The following is a 19,026-nucleotide window of genomic DNA, read 5'->3' on the forward strand; positions in this document are numbered from 1 at the left end:
CCCTTCAGCCTCTTTATTTTTAAGGCAAATATTGTTTGATTCTTTGGTTTATGTTCTATCAGAACTTGTGGGTGGCACAGTGGTTAGCACTGCTACCTCACGGTGCCAGAGACCTGGGTTCAATTCCCGCCTCAGGCAACTGTCTGTGTGGAGTTTGCACGTTGTCTGCGTGGGTTTCCTCCCAATGTCCAAAAAACATGTAGGCTAGATGAATTGGCCATGCTAAATTGCCTATAGTGTTAGGTGAAGAAGTTAATGTAGAGGAATGGGTCTGGGTGGGTTGCTCTTTGGAGGGTCGGTGGGGACTTGTTGGGCCGAAGGGCCTGTTTCCACGCTGTAAGTAATCTAATAATTTTTTTTTACTTTTTCAGCACCAACAATGGCACAGTCACGTTTCCCCTCAAATGTCCATCGTGTTTGAGGACTTAACCAAGTGATGCAAACTATAGCCCAAAGTAAATTCTGTGTCTTAGTCTTTTGGCTGGAAAGTTGAACTGGGGACAAGGCCTTGCGTGAACTACTTTATGAACGATTTGGTAACAAGGAAATTGAGCTAATATCACACGATTTCCTCTGAATAACCACAAATGCGAATGCCCGACTGCAGATTAAGCATCGCCTCTGGGTCTCCGTTGTGTAGAGGCACCAGCAGTCTCGCACATCTATTGTGGCCCAGCAGAGGGCAGGAGTGCTCCACGATGAGCATTTAGTGAGCGAGAGCGGGTACTGTGATAATATCACTGGGACGCAGTGCCTGGGCTGCACGGTGGCACAGTGGTTAGCACTGCTGCCTCACAATACCAGAGACCTGGGTTCAATTCCCGCCTCAGGCAACTATCTGTGTGGCGGTCTCTGCGTGGGTTTCCTCCCACAATCCAAAAATGTGCAGGTTAGGTGAATTGGCCATGCTAAATTGCCCGTAGTGTTAGGTGAAGGGGTTAATGTAGGGGTATGGGTCTGGGGGTTGCTCTTCGGAGGGTTGGTGTGGACTTGTTGGGCTGAAGGGCCACTGTAAATAACCTAATCTAATGCAGTGGATTCAAATTAATTGAAATTTCATTCAAGAAGCAAATCCTGCTCTTTTCAGTAACGACTGTGATTGTTGGCTTTTGTAAATAAAATCCCCACCTAATGTTGTTTCTGAGCAGAAATTAGCTGGTCTGCTCTTAACGCTACATGTGAAAAATGATATGGATGGTTGAGTGGTTAGCACTGCTGCCTCACAACGCCAGGGATACGGGTTTGATTCTACCCTCAGGCAATGCACATTCCCCCTGTATCTGTGTGGGTTTCCTCCCACAGTCTGAAGATGAGCAAGTCAGGATTGGCCGTGGAAAATTGCCCATGGTGTTCAGGGATGTGCAGGCTCGGTGGCCATGGGAAATGCAGGGATAGAGGAGGGGGCTGGGTGGGATGCCTTTTGGAAGGTCGGTGTGGGCCGAATGGTCTGCTTCCACACTGTAGGGACTCTATGATTTCAGGACCCTTTGACATGGGGAGAAAACCCTGGTTTGTTTTAAGAGCTTCCAGCCACACCCTTGACTCATGAATGAATTAAACAAAATAATCTGGTTTTGATATTTTTACATTTAATGTGCAGAGTAAGAGAGTGAGACAGAGAGAGAGAGAGAGAGTGAGTGAGAGAGAGACAGGAGAGGCAGGGAGTGAGTGAGACAGAGAGAGAGAGAGAGAGTGAGTGAGAGAGAGACAGGAGAGGCAGGGAGTGAGTGAGACAGAGAGAGAGAGAGAGTGAGTGAGAGACAGGAGAGGCAGGGAGTGAGTGAGACAGAGAGAGAGAGAGAGAGGAGAGAGAGACAGGAGAGGCAGGGAGTGAGTGAGACAGAGAGAGAGAGAGAGAGTGAGTGAGAGAGAGACAGGAGAGGCAGGGAGTGAGTGAGACAGAGAGAGAGAGAGAGAGTGAGTGAGAGAGAGACAGGAGAGGCAGGGAGTGAGTGAGACAGAGAGAGAGAGAGAGAGGAGAGAGACAGACAGACAGAGAGACACACACACAGAAACAGAGAGAGTAAGACAGAAAGAGAGATAGAAGGGAAGAGACAGGGGGAGGGGGGAAGAAAGAGAGTGAGGGGAGAGAGACGGAAAGCTAGAAAGGAAAGGAGAGAGTGAGAGAGAAGGGGGGAAATGGGGTGGTGGAGAGCAAGAGAGAGTGTGTGTGTTGGGGAAGAGACTGGGGTAGAGAGAGAGAAGGTGGTGAGAGGCAAAGAGAGAGAGCGAACGGGAGAGACAGAGGAGGGGCAAAAGACATAGAGGGGGGAGAGGGGGAGGGAAGAGACAGGGTGGGAGTAAGAGAGAGGGATGAGGGTGGGGGGGGGGAAGGGGGAGAGCTGAAGGCTGCATTATCTGATGTTAGAAGTTAGGAACTCAGAACAAAGCAATGTGAGAAACCACATCAGAACCAGAGAGATACTGAACCCCAAAGCTCCACCCTTATAGAGAGCGATGTAGGAGTGAGGTTGGAGTGATATGGGGTGGGGGTGGGAACAGCATGAAGGTCGGAGCGGGGGGAGGTGAGGGGGTGGAAGCAGTGTGGGGGGAGGGGATGGGAGTTGGGGTAAGGGGGGGAGGGGTGAGGGTGCTATGAGGTGAGCGAGCTCTCCATGTGAGGACTCACGTCCAAGGTTTCCAATCCCTCTGTGGCCTCTCAGCCTGACTGCCCCTCACTCCCTGTCCCAGTCACCTCCTCCCAGCCCTCACCGTGGCTCCCAGCAATCCCTCCCCTCCCCCAAACCCTGAGTGACCTGCGCTCCCTCAATCCTGCCCCACCACCAGAGGCAGTGTCTTCAGCTGACCAGTTAACCCCCTCAGGCCCCTCTTCTCCTTCCTGGGCATGGTATCACCATCTGTTTTAGCATGTTCCCGTGAAATATAGTTTGCTCCTCTCAAGGCTCTATATAAATGTAAACTGTTGTGGTTGGAATGACACCTTCTATCTCTGCCTGGACTTCGGGAGATTTATTCTTTCCTCTCCTTCACAGGGAGGGATAACCATCATGAATCATAGAATCCCTACAGCATGGAAACAGGCCCTTCGGCCCAACAAGTCCACACCACAGAGTAACCCACTCAGATCCATTCTCCTCTCCCATTACTCTACATTTACCCCTAACTAATGCACCTAACCTACCCATCCCTGAACGCCACGGGCAATTTCCCATGGCCAATCCACCCTGACCTGCACAGCTTTGGACTGTGGGAGGAAACCGGAGCACCCGGAGGAATCCCACGCAGACACGGGGAGAACGTGCAAACTCCACACAGTCAGTCGCCCGAGGCTGGAATCGAACCCAGGTCTCTGGCGCCGTGAGGCAGCAGTGCTAACCACTGTGCCACCGTGCCATCCACACGTCCAGTGTGTTAAAGCTGAGGAGACTCAGGAGTGAAATCCTGAGAACAAAATGGTGGACACCTCTCATTTGGTTGCTGTTCCTGGGATCTTGCAGGATCTAAATCGATCGGCACTAGCACCTCGTAGAAAATAGGCGCAGGAGTAGGCCATTCAGCCCTTCCAGCCCTGCTGCACCATTCAACATGATCATGGCTTATTATCTAGCTCAGCCCCCTGCTCCCACTTCCTCCCCACACCCTTTGATCTCTTTAGACCTCAATCTAATTCCTTCAATGCTTTGGCCTCAACCACTTTCTGTGACATAGCATTCCACAGGCTTCCCCACTCTCTCCATCCCATTTCTCCTTATCTCAGTCCGAAACCCCATTTCCTCAGACTCTGACCTCCCTCTCCCCAGTCATCAGGAACATCCGGTCTGTGTTTACCCTGTCTGGAATTTTTCAGGTTCCTACGAGATTTTCCCCCTCATTCTCCTCAATGCCAGTGAATATAAATCTCAAAAAAAAAATCTTATATCAATCCTGCCAATACAGAACTCTCAAAAGGCACACTGTTTGCTGTCAGGGTTTCTGAGGGGTGGGGGAGGGGGGGGGGGTGTCTTGGCAACTTGTCAGGTGCCACACAAATGCAAATTTTACGACGTGCCAGTGAGTTTTGCATCGCCTGCTCTAAAAGGGGGACCTTTGTCATTGATTTCTAGGCCTATGTATCTAGGGCAAACTCATCCGAGCTGGCTACAATCAGATCATCTGTGTTAATGAGTGCTGCAGAGATGCACTCAATAGCTTAGCTGTTCATTCTGTGTAATGTCCAAGATCCCATCAAGCAACTGGAAGATAACTGTGGTTGAATTACTCATTAGCAGAGTACTGCGTGTATTGTCAGAGAAACATTGCGAAAACCCATTTCTATTAAGCCAAGCAGAATGACAAAAGATTGCAGCTGCAAAAGTAGGCCATGACCCACAACTGAATAAGTTTTTTTGAGAAAAGGTTATTAGTTCGTGAGCACCATTGAGTGGGCCTTCCATTTAATGTCCACCCCCCAATTGGCTAGGGGGCCAGTCAGGAGCAGGCATATTGGGTCTGGAGTCATGTGTAGGCCAGACCAGGTGAGGATGGTGGATTTTCTTTCCCTCAAGGACATTAATGAGCCAGATGGGGTTTTACAGCAATGGTCACCACTAGACTAGCTTTTAATGCCAATTCAGTAAATTGTCGGAGCGGGATTTGAACCTACCTTTCCAGGATATTAGCCTAGGCCTCTCAATTCCAAGCACAGAGATGCTACCATCATGCCCCTGCCTCAGGGAAAGACAGCCCCCCCCCGTGCCAATTTATCCTCACCTTTTCTCAAGTGTTCCCTCCAGATATGTCACCCCTGCAAGTCACACGCCGGACTCTGAGTGAGAAGTGTGGGGGGAGTTGAACTCCACCCCAGGGAGAGTCAGGCCCACAGCCCAGGCTCCTGTGCAGCATCGAACAACACGCCAACTTGACAGTCCACTGGTCAATGTTTATCCCTCTATTATCCCACCACGTGGAAAGGGACTGAGGAGCTGGACATTTGGCCCACTGTGTCTGTTCTTGATTGGCGACAGCACATTCAGGATGCTCTCTTTCTCAGTCTTTCTCAGTTGGGCATCACTGACTGGGCCCAGCATTTATTGCTCGTTCCTAATTGCCCCTCGAGAAGGTGGGGGTGAGCTGCCTCCTTAACTACTGCCGTCCATGTGCTGTGGGTTGACCTTAGGGAAGGAGTTTCAGGATTTTGACCCAGCGACAGTGAAGGAACGGTGATATATTTCCAAGTCAGGATGGTGAGCGGCTCGGAGGGGAACTTGCAGGGGGTGGTGTTCCCATGTATCTGCTGCCCTTGTCCTTCTAGATGGAAGTGGTCATGGGTTTGGAAGGTGCTGTCTGAGGATCTTTGAATCCCTACAGTGTGAAAGCAGGCCATTTGGCCCATAGAGTCCACACTGACCATCCAAAGAGCATCCCACTCAGACCCACCCCCTATCCTATCGCTGTAACCCCACACTTCCCATGGTTAGTCCACTTAGTCCCTGTGGGACCTAGAACCCAGGGCACAGCCTAAATGGTAGAGTGTTCAGTTCTGAGATGAGGAAGCCCACCATTAAGCAACTCAAGATCGAAATCCATACATTCCTAGTTACGAAGGACATTGAAGGAGTTGGGAATATGGGATTGAGGTAGGTGACCAGTCATACAGCACGGAAACAGACCCTTCGCTCCAACCAGTCCGTGCTGAACACAATCCCAAACTAAACCAATCCCACCTGCCTGCTCCTGGTCCATATCCCTCCAAACCTTTCCTAGTCACGTACTTATCCAAATGTCTTTTAATTCCTGTAACCGTACCCACATCCACCACTTCCTCAGAAAGTTCATTCCACACACGAAACACTCTGTGTGTAAAAAGATTGCCCCTCGTGTCTTTTTAAAATCTTACTCCTCGCAACTTAAAACGTGTTTTGAAATCCCCCATCCCAGGGACAAGAACTTTGTTATTCACTTTATCCAAGCCCTTCATGACTTGATAAACACTATAAGGTCAGCCCTCAACCTCTGACGCTCCAGTGAAAAAGGTCCCAGCCTCTTCTTTTAACTCAAACGCTCCATTCCTGGCAACGTCATGGTAAATCTCTTCCGGACCCGCTCCAGCTTAATAATATCCTGTAGTGGTTCTGTTCACCGAGATGGAAGTTTTTGTTGCAAACGTTTCGTCCCCTAGCCAGGGGACGAAACGTTTGCAACAAAAACTTCCAGCTCGGCGAACAGAACCACTACAACAAGCACCCGAGCTACAAATCTTCGCACAAACTTTAATAATATCCTTCCTGTAACAGGGAGACCAGAACTGGACACAGATGAGGCCTCACCAACATCCTGTACAACCCCAACATGGTGTCCCAATTCCGACAGAGGAGAGTGAGGACTGCAGATGCTAGAGATCAGAGTCAAAAAGCTGGAAAAGCACAGCAGGTCAGGCAGCAAGATAGTCGACGTTTTGAGCATAAGGCCTTCACATGCTTGAGAGGTCCGTTCTCCTACTCCCCGGATGCTGCCTGACCAGCTGTGCTGTCCCAACCCCTCCAAGGTCTGAGCAATGAGGTTGGGGGATAGAATGGTAGACAGGCTCAAGGGGATGAATGGCCTCTTCATGCTCCATGTTTGTAAGTTCCCAAACTACTCCCAAAACTTTCAGTTCTTCCCAGGAGAGCCTCTGTTTAATATTTCCTCCAAAGGTAGGCACCTCAGTGCTGGGTCTCGGTTTTGACCCCAAAGCCCTGGAGTGCAGGGGAGGTTTCCGGGGGCTTGAAAATGGGTGAGGGGTCCCCTCCGATCGATCCTTGCAGCCAAACTATGGATCAACTAAGGGGCCAGGAATGATCGGGGAGGTTTGAAGGTGGGTGCCATTTCTGTCCGTACTGGCCCTTGAACAATCCAGCCAGCCTCACATTCCCCCACCTTTTCCCTGGTATTCCTGCATTCCATGTGGGATTTCTGAAATGTGCAGGTAAAATAAAAATTGACATGACCACACTTGAGATTTGAGAAGGGGAAGAGGGAGAGCGAGATAGGTAGAGAGAAAGAGAGAGAGAGAAAGAGAGAGAGAGAGAGAAAGAGAGAGAGAGAGCGAGAGAGAGAGAGAGAGAGAGAGGAAAGCAATAATCAGACCAGTCTCATGGTCGATAAAGTCTGATCTGATCATTGCAAACTGCAGAACTCTCAAAGCAGCGTTGTGTGGTTAAATGTTGGATCGGTTTGATGCTATCTCAGTGCTAGAACATTTTCACAGAATCGTCGGCCAACACAGCACAGATACAGGCCATTCTGCCCAATGTGCCTATCTCAGCTGTTTGGAGGAACTGTCCAATTAGTCCCACTCTCAGTGCCCCTTCCCCCCAGTCACTTCCTTCGCAAAGCCTTTATCTAAATCCCATTTGAAGATTGCTGTAGAATTTGTTCCCACTCTCCCTGCGGCCTGTGCACCCCTAGACCTTGTCACACATGATGTAAAGATTTTGAGGCAGGAATTTCAATTCCTGCCAGACCCTCCTGGAGTCCAGAGCCAAAAAATGGACATTGACTTAAATTCTCTTTTCCCCCTTTTGCTATGTTATCATGGAAGCTCTGCTATTCTGAACTTTTTACTTCTTTATTTTTCTAATATATTCCTATGATTTGTACTTTAGAATTTCTGTAATGCTGGATTTTATAATTTCTTTAATTATTCTAATTTGGTTTTTTTCCTAAAAGTTTGAACCTGGGTACTTTGCCCCTAAGATGGAGCCGTAAGTGGTGAGTTGTAAACTTTTCACTGGACTCCTGTGAGCCCATGACAATGTAGCTCACTCAATCTCCTCAAAACTAACGACACAATTCTCAATGTTGCATAAGTGTAATCGTTTCTCAGTGCTTGAAATATGGGTGTGTGTATGGGTTTGTGTGTGTGGGTGTGTGTGTGTGGGGAAGGGTGTGTATGTGTGTGTGTGGGGGTGGGTGTGTATGTGTGTGTGGGTTTGTGTGTGTGTGGGTGTGCATGGGTGTGTGTGTGGGGGGGTGTGTGTGGGGGGTGTGTGCATGTGTGTGTGGGTGTGTGTGTGTGTGGGTGTGGGTGTGTATGTGTGTGGGGGTGGGTGTATGTGTATGTGTGGGGGTAGGTGTGTATGTGTGTGTGGGTTTGTGTGTGTTTGGGTGTGTGTATGTATGTGTGGGTTTGTGTGGGTGTGGGTTTGCGTGGGTGTATGTGTGTGGGTTTGTGTGTGGGGGTGGGTGTGTATGTGAGAGAGAGATACTGGTGGTGCTGGGTGTGTGTGCTTGTGTATACATCTGTGTGTATATGCATTTATGTGTATGTGTGTGTATACATCTGTGTGTATACCTGTGTATGTGGGGCTGTATACATCTGTTTGTGTGTTTGTGTATACTTGTATGTGTGGGGATATGTGTATACATCTGTGTATGTGTACATCTGTGTGTGAGTATGCACATTGTGTGTTTGTGTGTGCATGTTGTGTGTGTGTGCTTGTGTGTATGTATACATCTGTATTTATATGTGTGTGTGTATATATTTGTGTGTGTGTATACATCTTGTGTGTATGTGTATATTTGTGTGTATATGTGTGTGTGTGTGTGTGGGGAGGGGTGTGTACACATTTGTGTGTGTATTTGTATATACATCTGTGTGTACACATCTGTGTGTGTGTTTGTGTGTGTATACATGTTTGCATGTATATGTGTGTACATCTGTGTGTATGTGCTTACATGTGTGTGGATACACATCTAGGTGTTTACATGTGTGTGTATACATCTGTATGTTTACGCGTGTGTGTGGGCTGTGTGTACATAGTGTGTGTGTGTGTGTGTGTGTGTGTGTGTGTGTGTGTAATGTTGCTTCATTTATAAAGCCTGGGGTTTGACAGTTGATTCCAAAGTGATAGCAGGAGTGTTGGTCTCTGGGAGTGTTGGACTCTGGGAGTATTGGTCTCTGGGAGTATTGGTGTCTGGGAGTGTTGGTGTCTGGGAGTGTTGGACTCTGGGAGTGTTGGACTCTGGGAGTGTTGGACTCTGGGAGTGTTGGTGTCTGGGAGTGTTGGACTCTGGGAGTGTTGGTCTCTGGGAGTGTTGGTGTCTGGGAGTGTTGGTGTCTGGGAGTGTTGGACTCCGGGAGTGTTGGACTCCGGGAGTGTTGGTCTCCGGGAGTGTTGGTGTCCGGGAGTGTTGGTGTCCGGGAGTGTTGGTCTCTGGGAGTGTTGGACTCCGGGAGTGTTGGTGTCTGGGAGTGTTGGACTCTGGGAGTGTTGGTGTCTGGGAGTGTTGGACTCTGGGAGTGTTGGTCTCTGGGAGTGTTGGTCTCTGGGAGTGTTGGTCTCTGGGAGTGTTGGACTCTGGGAGTGTTGGTGTCTGGGAGTGTTGGACTCTGGGAGTGTTGGACTCTGGGAGTGTTGGTGTCTGGGAGTGTTGGACTCTGGGAGTGTTGGACTCTGGGAGTATTGGTCTCTGGGAGTATTGGTGTCTGGGAGTGTTGGTGTCTGGGAGTGTTGGACTCTGGGAGTGTTGGACTCCGGGAGTGTTGGACTCCGGGAGTGTTGGTGTCTGGGAGTGTTGGACTCTGGGAGTGTTGGACTCTGGGAGTGTTGGACTCTTGGAGTGTTGGTGTCTGGGAGTGTTGGACTCTGGGAGTGTTGGTCTCTGGGAGTGTTGGTGTCTGGGAGTGTTGGACTCTGGGAGTGTTGGTGTCTGGGAGTGTTGGTCTCTGGGAGTATTGGTGTCTGGGAGTGTTGGTGTCTGGGAGTGTTGGACTCTGGGAGTGTTGGACTCTGGGAGTGTTGGACTCTGGGAGTGTTGGTGTCTGGGAGTGTTGGACTCTGGGAGTGTTGGTGTCTGGGAGTGTTGGTGTCTGGGAGTGTTGGTGTCTGGGAGTGTTGGACTCCGGGAGTGTTGGACTCTGGGAGTGTTGGTGTCTGGGAGTGTTGGTGTCTGGGAGTGTTGGTCTCTGGGAGTGTTGAACTCTGGGAGTGTTGGACTCTGGGAGTGTTGGACTCCGGGAGTGTTGGTGTCTGGGAGTGTTGGACTCTGGGAGTGTTGGTGTCTGGGAGTGTTGGACTCTGGGAGTGTTGGACTCTGGGAGTGTTGGTCTCTGGGAGTGTTGGTCTCTGGGAGTGTTGGACTCTGGGAGTGTTGGACTCTGGGAGTGTTGGTGTCTGGGAGTGTTGGACTCTGGGAGTGTTGGTCTCTGGGAGTGTTGGTGTCCGGGAGTGTTGGACTCCGGGAGTGTTGGTGTCCGGGAGTGTTGGTGTCTGGGAGTGTTGGACTCTGGGAGTGTTGGACTCCGGGAGTGTTGGTGTCTGGGAGTGTTGGACTCTGGGAGTGTTGGTGTCCGGGAGTGTTGGTCTCTGGGAGTGTTGGACTCTGGGAGTGTTGGTCTCTGGGAGTGTTGGTGTCTGGGAGTGTTGGTGTCTGGGAGTGTTGGTCTCTGGGAGTGTTGGTCTCTGGGAGTGTTGGACTCCGGGAGTGTTGGACTCTGGGAGTGTTGGTGTCCGGGAGTGTTGGTGTCTGGGAGTGTTGGTCTCTGGGAGTGTTGGACTCTGGGAGTGTTGGTGTCTGGGAGTGTTGGACTCCGGGAGTGTTGGTCTCTGGGAGTGTTGGACTCCGGGAGTGTTGGTGTCCGGGAGTGTTGGACTCTGGGAGTGTTGGTGTCTGGGAGTGTTGGACTCTGGGAGTGTTGGTCTCTGGGAGTGTTGGTGTCTGGGAGTGTTGGTGTCTGGGAGTGTTGGTGTCTGGGAGTGTTGGACTCCGGGAGTGTTGGACTCTGGGAGTGTTGGTGTCTGGGAGTGTTGGTGTCTGGGAGTGTTGGTCTCTGGGAGTGTTGAACTCTGGGAGTGTTGGACTCTGGGAGTGTTGGACTCCGGGAGTGTTGGTGTCTGGGAGTGTTGGACTCTGGGAGTGTTGGTGTCTGGGAGTGTTGGACTCTGGGAGTGTTGGACTCTGGGAGTGTTGGACTCTGGGAGTGTTGGTCTCTGGGAGTGTTGGTCTCTGGGAGTGTTGGACTCTGGGAGTGTTGGACTCTGGGAGTGTTGGTGTCTGGGAGTGTTGGACTCTGGGAGTGTTGGTCTCTGGGAGTGTTGGTGTCCGGGAGTGTTGGACTCCGGGAGTGTTGGTGTCCGGGAGTGTTGGTGTCTGGGAGTGTTGGACTCTGGGAGTGTTGGACTCCGGGAGTGTTGGTGTCTGGGAGTGTTGGACTCTGGGAGTGTTGGTGTCCGGGAGTGTTGGTCTCTGGGAGTGTTGGACTCTGGGAGTGTTGGTCTCTGGGAGTGTTGGTGTCTGGGAGTGTTGGTGTCTGGGAGTGTTGGTCTCTGGGAGTGTTGGTCTCTGGGAGTGTTGGACTCCGGGAGTGTTGGACTCCGGGAGTGTTGGTGTCCGGGAGTGTTGGTCTCTGGGAGTGTTGGTCTCCGGGAGTGTTGGTCTCCGGGAGTGTTGGTGTCTGGGAGTGTTGGACTCCGGGAGTGTTGGTCTCTGGGAGTGTTGGACTCCGGGAGTGTTGGTGTCCGGGAGTGTTGGTGTCTGGGAGTGTTGGACTCTGGGAGTGTTGGTCTCTGGGAGTGTTGGTGTCCGGGAGTGTTGGACTCTGGGAGTGTTGGACTCCGGGAGTGTTGGTGTCTGGGAGTGTTGGACTCTGGGAGTGTTGGACTCTGGGAGTGTTGGACTCTGGGAGTGTTGGTGTCTGGGAGTGTTGGTGTCTGGGAGTGTTGGTCTCTGGGAGTGTTGGACTCTGGGAGTGTTGGTCTCTGGGAGTGTTGGTGTCCGGGAGTGTTGGTCTCTAGGAGTGTTGGTCTCTGGGAGTGTTGGACTCTGGGAGTGTTGGTGTCCGGGAGTGTTGGTCTCTGGGAGTGTTGGTCTCTGGGAGTGTTGGACTCTGGGAGTGTTGGACTCTGGGAGTGTTGGTCTCTGGGAGTGTTGGTGTCTGGGAGTGTTGGACTCCGGGAGTGTTGGACTCTGGGAGTGTTGGACTCCGGGAGTGTTGGTGTCTGGGAGTGTTGGACTCTGGGAGTGTTGGACTCTGGGAGTGTTGGTGTCTGGGTGTGTTGGTGTCTGGGAGTGTTGGTCTCTGGGAGTGTTGGACTCTGGGAGTGTTGGTCTCTGGGAGTGTTGGTGTCCGGGAGTGTTGGTCTCTGGGAGTGTTGGTCTCTGGGAGTGTTGGACTCTGGGAGTGTTGGACTCTGGGAGTGTTGGTGTCTGGGAGTGTTGGTGTCTGGGAGTGTTGGTCTCTGGGAGTGTTGGACTCTGGGAGTGTTGGACTCCGGGAGTGTTGGTGTCCGGGAGTGTTGGTCTCTGGGAGTGTTGGTCTCTGGGAGTGTTGGACTCTGGGAGTGTTGGTGTCTGGGAGTGTTGGTCTCTGGGAGTGTTGGTGTCTGGGAGTGTTGGACTCTGGGAGTGTTGGTGTCTGGGAGTGTTGGTGTCTGGGAGTGTTGGACTCTGGGAGTGTTGGACTCTGGGAGTGTTGGTGTCTGGGAGTGTTGGACTCTGGGAGTGTTGGTCTCTGGGAGTGTTGGTGTCCGGGAGTGTTGGACTCCGGGAGTGTTGGTGTCCGGGAGTGTTGGTGTCCGGGAGTGTTGGTCTCTGGGAGTGTTGGACTCTGGGAGTGTTGGTCTCCGGGAGTGTTGGTCTCCGGGAGTGTTGGTGTCTGGGAGTGTTGGACTCCGGGAGTGTTGGTCTCTGGGAGTGTTGGACTCCGGGAGTGTTGGTGTCCGGGAGTGTTGGTGTCTGGGAGTGTTGGACTCTGGGAGTGTTGGTCTCTGGGAGTGTTGGTGTCCGGGAGTGTTGGACTCTGGGAGTGTTGGACTCCGGGAGTGTTGGTGTCTGGGAGTGTTGGACTCTGGGAGTGTTGGACTCTGGGAGTGTTGGACTCTGGGAGTGTTGGTGTCCGGGAGTGTTGGTCTCTGGGAGTGTTGGACTCTGGGAGTGTTGGTCTCTGGGAGTGTTGGTGTCTGGGAGTGTTGGTGTCTGGGAGTGTTGGTCTCTGGGAGTGTTGGTCTCTGGGAGTGTTGGACTCCGGGAGTGTTGGACTCCGGGAGTGTTGGTGTCCGGGAGTGTTGGTCTCTGGGAGTGTTGGTCTCCGGGAGTGTTGGTCTCCGGGAGTGTTGGTGTCTGGGAGTGTTGGACTCCGGGAGTGTTGGTCTCTGGGAGTGTTGGACTCCGGGAGTGTTGGTGTCCGGGAGTGTTGGTGTCTGGGAGTGTTGGACTCTGGGAGTGTTGGTCTCTGGGAGTGTTGGTGTCCGGGAGTGTTGGACTCTGGGAGTGTTGGACTCCGGGAGTGTTGGTGTCTGGGAGTGTTGGACTCTGGGAGTGTTGGACTCTGGGAGTGTTGGACTCTGGGAGTGTTGGTGTCTGGGAGTGTTGGTGTCTGGGAGTGTTGGTCTCTGGGAGTGTTGGACTCTGGGAGTGTTGGTCTCTGGGAGTGTTGGTGTCCGGGAGTGTTGGTCTCTAGGAGTGTTGGTCTCTGGGAGTGTTGGACTCTGGGAGTGTTGGTGTCCGGGAGTGTTGGTCTCTGGGAGTGTTGGTCTCTGGGAGTGTTGGACTCTGGGAGTGTTGGACTCTGGGAGTGTTGGACTCTGGGAGTGTTGGTGTCTGGGAGTGTTGGACTCCGGGAGTGTTGGACTCTGGGAGTGTTGGACTCCGGGAGTGTTGGTGTCTGGGAGTGTTGGACTCTGGGAGTGTTGGACTCTGGGAGTGTTGGTGTCTGGGTGTGTTGGTGTCTGGGAGTGTTGGTCTCTGGGAGTGTTGGACTCTGGGAGTGTTGGTCTCTGGGAGTGTTGGTGTCCGGGAGTGTTGGTCTCTGGGAGTGTTGGTCTCTGGGAGTGTTGGACTCTGGGAGTGTTGGACTCTGGGAGTGTTGGTGTCTGGGAGTGTTGGTGTCTGGGAGTGTTGGTCTCTGGGAGTGTTGGACTCTGGGAGTGTTGGACTCCGGGAGTGTTGGTGTCCGGGAGTGTTGGTCTCTGGGAGTGTTGGTCTCTGGGAGTGTTGGACTCTGGGAGTGTTGGTGTCTGGGAGTGTTGGTCTCTGGGAGTGTTGGTGTCTGGGAGTGTTGGACTCTGGGAGTGTTGGTGTCTGGGAGTGTTGGTGTCTGGGAGTGTTGGACTCTGGGAGTGTTGGACTCTGGGAGTGTTGGTGTCTGGGAGTGTTGGACTCTGGGAGTGTTGGTCTCTGGGAGTGTTGGTGTCCGGGAGTGTTGGACTCCGGGAGTGTTGGTGTCCGGGAGTGTTGGTGTCCGGGAGTGTTGGTCTCTGGGAGTGTTGGACTCTGGGAGTGTTGGTCTCTGGGAGTGTTGGACTCTGGGAGTGTTGGTGTCTGGGAGTGTTGGTGTCTGGGAGTGTTGATGTCCGGGAGTGTTGGTCTCTGGGAGTGTTGGACTCCGGGAGTGTTGGTGTCCGGGAGTGTTGGTGTCCGGGAGTGTTGGTCTCTGGGAGTGTTGGACTCTGGGAGTGTTGGTGTCTGGGAGTTTTGGTGTCTGGGAGTGTTGATGTCCGGGAGTGTTGGTGTCTGGGAGTGTTGGTCTCTGGGAGTGTTGGTCTCTGGGAGTGTTGGTCTCTGGGAGTGTTGGACTCTGGGAGTGTTGGACTCCGGGAGTGTTGGTGTCTGGGAGTGTTGGACTCTGGGAGTGTTGCTGTCTGGGAGTGTTGGACTCCGGGAGTGTTGGTGTCTGGGAGTGTTGGTCTCTGGGAGTGTTGGTGTCCGGGAGTGTTGGTCTCTGGGAGTGTTGAACTCTGGGAGTGTTGGTCTCTGGGAGTGTTGGACTCTGGGAGTGTTGGACTCCGGGAGTGTTGGACTCCGGGAGTGTTGGACTCCGGGAGTGTTGGACTCCGGGAGTGTTGGTGTCCGGGAGTGTTGGACTCTGGGAGTGTTGGACTCTGGGAGTGTTGGACTCTGGGAGTGTTGCTGTCTGGGAGTGTTGGACTCCGGGAGTATTGGTTTCTGGGAGTGTTGGACTCTGGGAGTGTTGGACTCCGGGAGTGTTGGACTCCGGGAGTGTTGGACTCCGGGAGTGTTGGTGTCCGGGAGTGTTGGACTCTGGGAGTGTTGGACTCTGGGAGTGTTGGACTCTGGGAGTGTTGGACTCTGGGAGTGTTGCTGTCTGGGAGTGTTGGACTCCGGGAGTATTGGTGTCTGGGAGTGTTGGTCTCTGGGAGTGTTGGTCTCTGGGAGTGTTGGACTCTGGGAGTGTTGGACTCTGGGAGTGTTGGTGTCTGGGAGTGTTGGACTCTGGGAGTGTTGGACTCTGGGAGTGTTGGTGTCTGGGAGTGTTGGACTCTGGGAGTGTTGGTTTCTGGGAGTGTTGGACTCTGGGAGTGTTGGACTCCGGGAGTGTTGGACTCCGGGAGTGTTGGACTCCGGGAGTGTTGGACTCCGGGAGTGTTGGTGTCCGGGAGTGTTGGTGTCCGGGAGTGTTGGAGTCCGGGAGTGTTGGACTCTGGGAGTGTTGGACTCCGGGAGTGTTGGACTCTGGGAGTGTTGGACTCTGGGAGTGTTGCTGTCTGGGAGTGTTGGACTCCGGGAGTATTGGTGTCTGGGAGTGTTGGTCTCTGGGAGTGTTGGTCTCTGGGAGTGTTGGTCTCTGGGAGTGTTGGACTCTGGGAGTGTTGGACTCTGGGAGTGTTGGACTCCGGGAGTGTTGGTCTCTGGGAGTGTTGGTGTCTGGGAGTGTGTCATGTACATCTCACACTGCCCCCCCCAACCTTTCCTCTATCTTCAGTACAAAGATCCTGTATCCTGAGACAGTGACCTCCTTGGCTTCAGGAATATCCTTCCCCTATCTTGTCCTCTTACATTTTAAAACGTATGTATGAGATTCCACCCCCCCAACAAATTAAAAGTATAGAAACAGTCCCTTCAGCCCAACAAGTCCACACTAACCCTCTGAAGAGCAACCGTCCCCCTCCATATCCACTCCCTATTCCACATTTGACCCTGACAAATGCATCTAACCTATACCATCCCTATTGACAATTTAGCACGGCCAGTCGACCCTAACCTGCACATGTTTGGACTGTGGGAGGAAACCAGAGGAAACCCACCCAGACACGGGGAGAGTGTGCAAACTCCACACAGACAGTCGCCCGAGGCTGGAATCGAACCTGGGACCCTGGCGCTGTGAATTCTTCCAAACCCCAGTAGTGAATGTGGTCCTAACTGACCCATTCAGAAAAAGTGAGGACTGCGGATGCTGGAGAAGGGCTTTTGCCCGCAACGTCGATTCTCCTGCTCCTCGGACGCTGCCTGACCTGCTGTGCTTTTCCAGCGCCCCACTCTCGACTCCTAACCGATCCGGGCCCACCCAGGGAGCTGTCCAGTAAAGCTTTGTATCGGCTACTTCCACAATCTTAGTCACTCTCACCAAATCCACCAAACCCGTACACCCGAACGATGGCAGAACAATAAGCAAGCACGCATTGGCAGTGAGCAGAGAGGCATTTACCAGTTCCGTGACCCTTCTGAGGGATGGGCGTCAACAGGGAGAGGGTCAGGGGGCACGGCAGCGTGCCTTCGCTCTGTGGACCTTTGCTGCGTTTCTTGCACTCCAGTACCACCACGTCCCGGCAATGCTTGTGACAGTTGATGCCGCAGTCTGCAGAGAGAGAGAGGGCGAAAGGGACACGTCAGTTTGACTCCACTGCAGTCGCGCCCCCAGTCACCAACATCCCGCGCCCCACTCTGTTCCATTACAGGTGGACAGGCAGGAGGCTGGGAGCAACACAGCAAAGCCAGGCAGCGTCAGAAGGCGGAGAAGTCAACGTTTCGGGTGTGACCCTTCCTCAGGACTGGGGCTGGGTGTGGGAGGAGCTGCAGATAAAGGGGGCCGGGGTGGGGAAGTGGGAGGAATGAATCCGGTTGGTGGCTGAGAGCAGTGGAAGGGAGGAAGAGAGGAACCTACCCCTACTTCCCCACCCTGGCCCCCTTTATCTGCAGCTTCCCTCCACACCCAGCCCCTGTCCTGAGGAAGGGTTATACCCGAGACGTTGACTTCTCCACCTCCTGATGCTGCCTGGCTTGCTGTGTTGCTCCCAGCCTCCTGCCTGTCCACCCTGGATTCCAGCATCTAGAGTTTTTCTGGATGACACTAAAGAGCAAACAGCAACAACTCCCACTCTTGGAGGGACAGCTCCCTCATTCACTGTCAAATCACTCAAACAGGAAAGATAGTGAGTGAAGGGGGTCTGGAACATTGCTGTGTGCTGGTGGAAGCTTCTTTTGACCCATTCGATGTAGACTCCCTCCAGTGTGGAGGATCACCCTTCAGCCCATACTGACCCTCCAAAGACCATCTCACCCAACCCTGCTATCCCTGCATGCACCATGGCCAATCCACCACCTTCACACATCCCTGGATACCTTACGCAGCCTGACCTGCACATCTTCCTACTGTGGGAGGAAACCCACACAAAAACACAGGCAGAGAACGTGCAAACTCCACACAGAGAGTCGGCCGAGGCTGGAATTGAACCCAGGACCCTGGGGCTGTGAGGCAGCAGTGCTAACCACTGGGCCACCATTTGGTGAGTCTCCCTGCAGAAGTTCCCCAAAGACCCTCAGACAGCACCTTCCAAACCCATGACCACTTCCATCTCGGTCCCCCCATCCCAGTCACTCACTACCCTGACTTATACAGCACAGAAACAGACCCTTCAGCCCAACCTGTCCATGCTGACCAGATATCACAATCAGACCTAGTCTCATTTGCCAGCATTTGGCCCATATCCCTCCAAACCCTTCCTATTCATATACCCATCCAGATGCCTTTTAAATGTTGTAATTGTACCAGCCTCCACCGCTTCCTCTGACAGCTCATTCCATACACGCACCACCCTCTGCATGAAAAAGTTGCCCCTCAGGTCCCTTTTAAATCTTTCCCCTCTCACCCTAAACCTCTAGTTCTGGACTCCCCAAACCCAGGGAAAAGACTTTGTCTATTTATCTTATCCATGCCCCTCATGATTTTATAAACCTCTATCAGGTCACCCCTCAGCCTCCGACGTTCCAGGGAAAACAGCCCCAGCCTGTTCAGCCTCTCCCTGTAGCTCAAACCCTCCAACCCTGGCAACATCTTTGTAAATCTTTTTCCTGAACCCTTTCAAGTTTCACAACATCCTTCTGATAGGAGGGAGACCAGAATTGCCCGCAAGATTCCAAATCTTCTTCTTAATGGTTAGGGAGAGCAAAGGGAATAAATGAGAATTTGGAATTCGGAAACCAAACAAATCCGCCATGGTGTCGTTGAACAGGCTTTGTTCAAAAGGGAGGCCAAGTGGAAGATTTCAGAAGAGGCTGATGGGACATTCAGAGGGCCGGGCCTCTCTTGAAAGGCTCCCCCACAGTTTCAACCAATCGTTCTGATCTGCAGTGCGGGCCCAGTGATTGTAGAGATCGATCCAACAACAGAACTTTTCTACGTTCTATTAACCTTCGATGTCCAGGGTCACAAGGGAGTGGATTGCCTCTTCCAAAACAGCAGGCACAGCAAGGACGGCCCGGGTGACCTCCCCGGGTCTTGGAAGAGTGGGCGATTGTGTGAAAGCTGAATGACATCAGATGGCTACCAGCGAGGGTACCACAAGTGACCGCTCACAGGAAGGTGGGAGGGGAACTTCACTGTGATAGCAATTTCCTTTGTGCTTTTTCAAACTGCGAGATCTCGCACCTCACGTCCGCGGAGGTTATTTTTCTCGACAGCACACATGGATAATGTGGCCGTTTTTGTGCAGTGCTCCACAGAGACACTGCTGCAATATGAGACACGAATACAACTCCACGTTCGCAAAGCCTTCCGTTCACCCCCAATCAGAAATGGGGCTTCCATGTGGGCCCTTAACATTGAAAGGGAAGCATACGTCCATAGCTCACGTAAAATATCAGGCTCTCTCAAGATTATCCATCCAACATCCAGTGTGTAATGGGAGCATTTTGTGTTCAAAATCACGCTCTGTTATCAACACAGACCAGGCTGGCATTACCCACCTCCATTACCCAGAGGATATTGACCCTTCTGCCCAAGGGGAATAGTTTCTACCTGTCCTCCGAACTTTACAGACCTCACTCAGGTCCACCTCTCCAACCCACCCAGCTTTCCCTGCTCCAAGGAAA

At 52.5% G+C, this 19,026-nt stretch overlaps 1 protein-coding gene across 1 annotated transcript in view; it reads right to left on the reverse strand.

The window, feature by feature from the left end:
• Positions 1-19,026, reverse strand: part of rasgrp4 (RAS guanyl releasing protein 4) — a 161,951-nt gene that overhangs the window by 9,411 nt on the left and 133,514 nt on the right. Inside the window, exon 15 of the mRNA XM_060855886.1 lies at positions 16,364-16,513. Within this exon, the coding sequence (XP_060711869.1) occupies positions 16,364-16,513 (150 nt within the window). The remainder of the gene's footprint in view (positions 1-16,363; positions 16,514-19,026) is intronic.

Source organism: Hemiscyllium ocellatum, chromosome 47 (genome assembly GCF_020745735.1).
Source record: "Hemiscyllium ocellatum isolate sHemOce1 chromosome 47, sHemOce1.pat.X.cur, whole genome shotgun sequence".
Taxonomy (NCBI): domain Eukaryota; kingdom Metazoa; phylum Chordata; class Chondrichthyes; order Orectolobiformes; family Hemiscylliidae; genus Hemiscyllium; species Hemiscyllium ocellatum.